Genomic DNA, 5,917 nt, shown 5'->3' with positions numbered 1-5,917 from the left:
CACACACACACACACACACACACAAAAGATATGAACTCAATGCAAAGTAAAGATTAGTATATATTCTGAATTAGAAACACTGTCTTGTAAATAGTAAACACAACATCATCTGTAGCAAACTAAAAATGGATAAAAGCATGAGTCTGTAAAGTATCATAGTCAAAAGAAAATGTGGCAATTACTTACAGCTTCATGTAGCTCTTCATGCTGACAACACGATTTTGGAATGCTGATGGATTCTTCAGGCCCAGAAGTATTAAGCAAGGTCTCTTCTAGCTCAATTTCTTTCTCAAGTTTTACTAACACTGGTGGTTCAACCCCGTATCTGAAAAGCAACCAGGAGATCTTATCATTCAATCAAGGTTTGGCCCAAGAACTTCTCTATATATCATGATAGGTTATATTTTATTTTTAAAGCAAAATCTATATGATTCTCCCTAGCACATGTCTCAAAATGCTTTTTAATTGCTAAAATGTAGATCATAATCTTCACAGCATAGCATACACTTAGTTACCTGGGCTCCTGAAAGGCACCTTTCTTTATAACCAGCTTATGAGTAGGGATGGGGCTAAGACAGGCATGGAAGACACCAAGTTTCAGCCTTCTTATCAAAGCTTTCTGTATACTGAGGATTTGCCATTTCCTTGCCTAAACTGATATAAGACTATGTTTTTACCCTCTTCTTAATCTAAGAAATTTAAGTAATCACTTTTATAATTTATTATTAATGAAGACAAACTACATGAGAAAGCAGATGTTGACAAATAACATAGCTCATGAAAAGAGAGGAGATATTAAACCAACAAACCAAAAAAAAAGGAAATTAGGTTATTTGACTTCAATCAAGAATTACTTTATTTATAGAAAATACTGTTCTAAGTTAAAGTAGTCTAGAAAATGTTTGTAATATTTTAAATACTGTGGAATACATACCTTGACACAATTCGACCAATTTCAAGAAGACAAAGATACACCTGTCTTGGATCTTTGTGTAAAACTGTGAAGAATAAGACCACATATTTTAAAGAGCAAAAATTAAAAAAAAAAAAAAAATTCTGGCATAGAAGAGAGTAAAAGAATAATGAAGATAGTAAGTTTAATGTTTACAGAAGGCTTAGAAAAGACATTTTAATTTTCTCTATATATTGTTATCTTTCATAAATTACATATTTTTAAAAATCTGGCTAACAGAAGAGATGAAAACTTATCCTGGACCCTTATTAGTATAGCATTTTAATTTTTAAAAACTAAGGGCTTTATAATAAATTATTTAAACTTCAGATCTCTCAGTAAGAGATACTTTTAGAAAAGATGTATCACTTCAATTTTGTTCTAAACTGTTTTTAACAAAGGCCTATGTGGTAATATCTTTCTCAAACTCTTCCAAAAACAGAAAAGCAGAAAAGCTTCCTAATTGATTCTTTGAAACCAGTATTACCCTTATGCCAAAGCTAGACAAAGGCATCAAGAAAGGAAAACTACACGGCAATATCCCATATATAGTTTTAAAACCATCAACAAAATATTGGAAACTGCATCAAACAGCACATAAAAGGGATTATACATCATGACCAAGGAGGATTCATCCCAGGATTGCAAAATTGGTTCAACATATAAAAGTCAATATAGGTGTGGACTCCCGATAAGATGGTGGAATAGGCAGACAAGCTACACAGACCCTCTTCAACAAAGAAAAGAGAAATCAACTGATAAAGATACAGAAGATAATCCTGGAGCCCTGAGCTTTGAAAGGAAGTATGCAGAAGTGGATTAGGCACCAACTAGTGAAAAACCTGAATGAAAACAGTGAGTATGGAGACAGACAAAGCTGCAGACTGTCAGCTACTCTGATGGCACCAACAGCCTGAATATTTCCAACTGATGTTGGGACCTGAGAATTGACCTGAAGATTAGCCCTGGTCACCAAAGCCTGCAGGGACGACTGCACTGGTGGCCTAGGACTAGGAAGGGAAACAGCAAGGAGGGAGACAACTTGAGCTGTGGACATTCACCTGTCCAGAGGGCACAGCCATTTTGATTGTTTACAAGCAGCCATTTTGGATACTTAAAATGACCAACGGTACAGCCATTTTGAATGTTTACAAGTAGCAGCCATTTTTGATATTTAAAATGACAGCATTCTCATTCGGATTCCAGGGACCTAAGAATAGGCTCCGTTTGCCAAGGACTGCAGGGACATACAGGAGCTGACAACGGGAAAGGAGACAGGTGGTGAGTGTATAAGTGCTGCCAACTAGCAAACAGAGGAGCACAGTACCCTGCTTACATAGATAACATCCAAACAAAAGAAAGAAAACAAAAACTGTGAGCAAGTCACTCCGACATAAAATCACCATTAAATATAAACACAAAAACATCACAATGTCTCACAGACAACGAAACATCACAGTCTGCACAAAGAAGCAAGATAAAGCAAGAGAAACAAGGGACCAGGATACAGACTCAGAACATATCCCTGAGGAAGTAGCTGCATTGGAACTCCCTGAGAAGGAATTCAAAAGAATTATATTTAGGTACCTTCAACAGACTGAGAGACAGATCAAGGAAAACACTGACAAAATTGAGGGAAACACAGAGAAAACCCTAGCTAAATGTCAAAAGAGAATACAAGAACAAAATGACAAAATAAATAAAAAATTAGAAATGATACAAAATCTACAGATAGAAATCCAGAGGATTAACACTAAATTTTCAGAAATAGATAACACATTGAATGGGCAAAGGAGTAGAATTAAATCAATGGAAGACAGAATTAGTGAGACTGAAGACAAATACCTCAATACTTCTTTGGAAAGGGATCAATCAGAAAAAAAGACCAAAATAAAATGAAAAAAGCCTAAGGATCATGCAGGAAACCATCAAAAGGAATAACCTACGTGGAATTGGAATTCCAGAACAGAAAGAGACAAAAAAAAAAAAAAAAAAACCACTGAGAAAAGTGTCCAAGATTTGTTGGAAGAGAATTTTCCTGGTATGATGAAATATGAGAATATATCCATTCAAGTCCAACAAACCTCAAACAGGGTAGACCCCAAAAGGAAATCACCAAGACATATCATCATCAATCTCACCAAAACAGAAGAAAAAGAAAGAATCCTGAAAGAAGCAGGGAACAAACAAAAAGGTACCTACAAGGGGCAATCAGTAAGACTAACCTCAGATGTCTCAGCAGAAACCATGCAGGTGAGAAGACAATGGGGTGGTATATGTAAAACCCTGGAAGAAAAAAGTTTCCAATCAAGAATTATATACCCAGCAAAACTGTCCCTCAAATATGATGGTGAAATTAGGACATTTTCAGATAAGCAGAAATTAAGGGAATTTGTTAAAACCAGACCAACCTTGCAAGAGATGCTAAAGGGAGTCCTTTGGACAGAGAAGCAACAACAGCAAACAACAACTGACCAGTAACACACATGATGACATTATCCAGAAACCAAGCCAGTTATGGAAGTATCCAAAGTAAATAAGTCTACAAGATTGTAAAGAGGGAACCAGAGACATCAATTGACAAATGAGGACAACTACAAAGCAAAAAGAGGGAAAAAATTGTGTAGTTATAGAACTTCTAAATGGTAAGGAAGTCAAGACAACTGCAAGATAGAACAGACTGTTTTAAACTTGGGAAGACAATTATAAATCACAGGGTAACTTCAAAGAAAAATGACAAACCTTCACATAGAATAAAAAAGAGGACCAGCACAAATATTTAGCAAACATTAAAACAAGAGCAACATAGGAAGTGATAATATGATCCATAAACAAAATGAGCTCAGCACAGAAAATTATATAGAACAAAGAAGTCAGCAACACCATGAAAAAGCACATATCAAAATGACAGCAACAAGTTCATTCTTGTCGATAATTACACTGCCAAAAGAGTAAAAAGAGAACCCACAAATTGGGAAAAAATACTTGGCAATGACATATCTGACAACGGACTTATGTCTAAAATTTATAGGAAACTCCAACACCTCAACAACAAAAAGATTAACAATCCAATCCAATTAAAAAACAGGCAGAAGACATGAACAGACACTTCACCAGAGGATATTCAGGCAGCCAGGAAATACATGAAGAAATGCTCACAATCATTAGCCATCAAAGAGATGCAAATCAAAACAACATTATGATACCATCTCACTCCAGCAGTAATAGCAAAGTTCAACAAGACAGAAAATAACAAATGCTGGTGAGAATGAAGAGAGATTGGGACTCTCATACACTGCTGGTGGGACTGTCAAATGATACAACCACTGTGGAAAGCAGTATGGTGATTCCTTAAAAATACCATTTGACCCAGTAATCCCATTACTAAGTATATATTCTAAACAAGTGAGAGCCAGGACAAGAACAAACATATGCACACTCATGTTCATTGCAGCACTATTTACCACAGCAGAAAATGGAAACAACCTATATGCCCATAAACAGAAGAATGGATAACCAAACTATGGTACATACACACAATGGAATACTATGCAACATTGAAGAATAATGTAGAATCTGAAAAACCACATAACATGGATGAACTTGGAGTACATTATGCTGAGTGAAATAAGTCAATCACAGAAGGACAAACATAGTATTAGTTCATGATTGTAAAAAAGTCAAGGAAAGGTTTATATCTGGAAGGAAATTTTGTTTGTTGGTTACCAGGGGTGGGAGAGGAGGGGAGGGAACACTGCAAAAAAGAAAATGCATTGAGCTATGTCACTTTAGTTTTGTGTATTTCACTGTACATAAAAATAAAAAAGCCACTATAATATACCGTATTAATAAAAGAAAAAAAAACACATAATTATCTCAATTGGTGGAGAAAAAGCACTTAATAAATTCTAAAACCGTTTCATGATACAAGCACTCAGAAAACTAGGACTAAAGAGAATTTTCTCAGGCTGATAAAGTGCATCTATGAAAAACACAGAGGCAACATCAATAGTGAAAGTCTGAAAGAAAGCTTTTCTCCTAAGATCGGGAAAAGGACAAGGATGCCCAGTCTCACCATTTTTATTCAACATGATACTGGATATACTAGTTACGGCAATTAGGCAAGAAAAATAAGTAAAAAGCATCTAGATGGAGAGGGAAAAAGAAAATGATCTCTATTCACAGATAATCAATGTATCAGTATTTCTATACAGATGCTCCAACATTCAGAAAACCCTAAAGAAACTACAAAAGAACTATTAGAGCTAATAAACAATTCAGAAAAGTTTCAGGATACAAGACCAATTTACAAAAATTAGTTTTCTCTATATACACTAGCAATGAATTTATTAAGTCATTAACAAATTATGGATAACATTGAGAAGAATGGGAATTCTGGAACACTAAATTGTGCTCATGAGGAACCTGTACATAGACCAAGAGGCAGTCACTCAAACAAAGCAGGAGACACTGTGTGGTTTAAAATCAGGAAAAGTGTGTGTCAAGGTCATATCATTCATTATATTTATTCAATATGTATGCAAAGCTAAGAATCTGAGATGCTAGACTGTATGAAGAAGAATATGGCATCAGGAATGGAGGAAGACCTTAGAAACCTGAGATACACAGATGATACAACTTTGTTTGCTGGAAGTGAAGAGGACTTGAAACACTTACTGATAAACATCAACAACTATAGCCTTCAGTGTACCTTACACCACAACATAAAGGAAACATAAATCCTCACAACTGAACCAATAAGCGATATTACGATAAACAGAGAAAATACAGAAGTTGTTTTACTTGGATTTCATTTTACTTGGATCCATACTCAATAATAATATTATACCTATGGAAGCAGCAGTCAAGAAATCAAATGACATACTACATTGGGCAAAACTGCTGCAAAGGATCTCTTTAAGGTGTTGAAAGCAAGGATGTCACTTTGAGGTTTTGAATACTAAG

The 5,917-nt window shown here is 35.2% G+C and overlaps 1 protein-coding gene across 1 annotated transcript in view; it reads right to left on the bottom strand.

The window, feature by feature from the left end:
• The window catches only part of GAS2L3 (growth arrest specific 2 like 3), a 39,750-nt gene that overhangs the window by 21,195 nt on the left and 12,638 nt on the right, over nt 1-5,917 (bottom strand). Inside the window, exons 3-4 of the mRNA XM_007947208.1 lie at nt 935-998; nt 187-325 (exon numbers count right to left, since the gene is read on the bottom strand). Coding sequence (XP_007945399.1) covers nt 187-325; nt 935-998 — 203 coding nt within the window. The remainder of the gene's footprint in view (nt 1-186; nt 326-934; nt 999-5,917) is intronic.

Source organism: Orycteropus afer, unplaced genomic scaffold (genome assembly GCF_000298275.1).
Source record: "Orycteropus afer afer isolate SDZICR_OR568_19922 unplaced genomic scaffold, OryAfe1.0 scaffold00177, whole genome shotgun sequence".
NCBI classification, from domain to species: Eukaryota; Metazoa; Chordata; class Mammalia; order Tubulidentata; family Orycteropodidae; genus Orycteropus; species Orycteropus afer.
The sequence above is the reverse complement of the archived record's forward strand: the minus strand, read 5'-3'. Positions and strand labels throughout refer to the sequence as shown.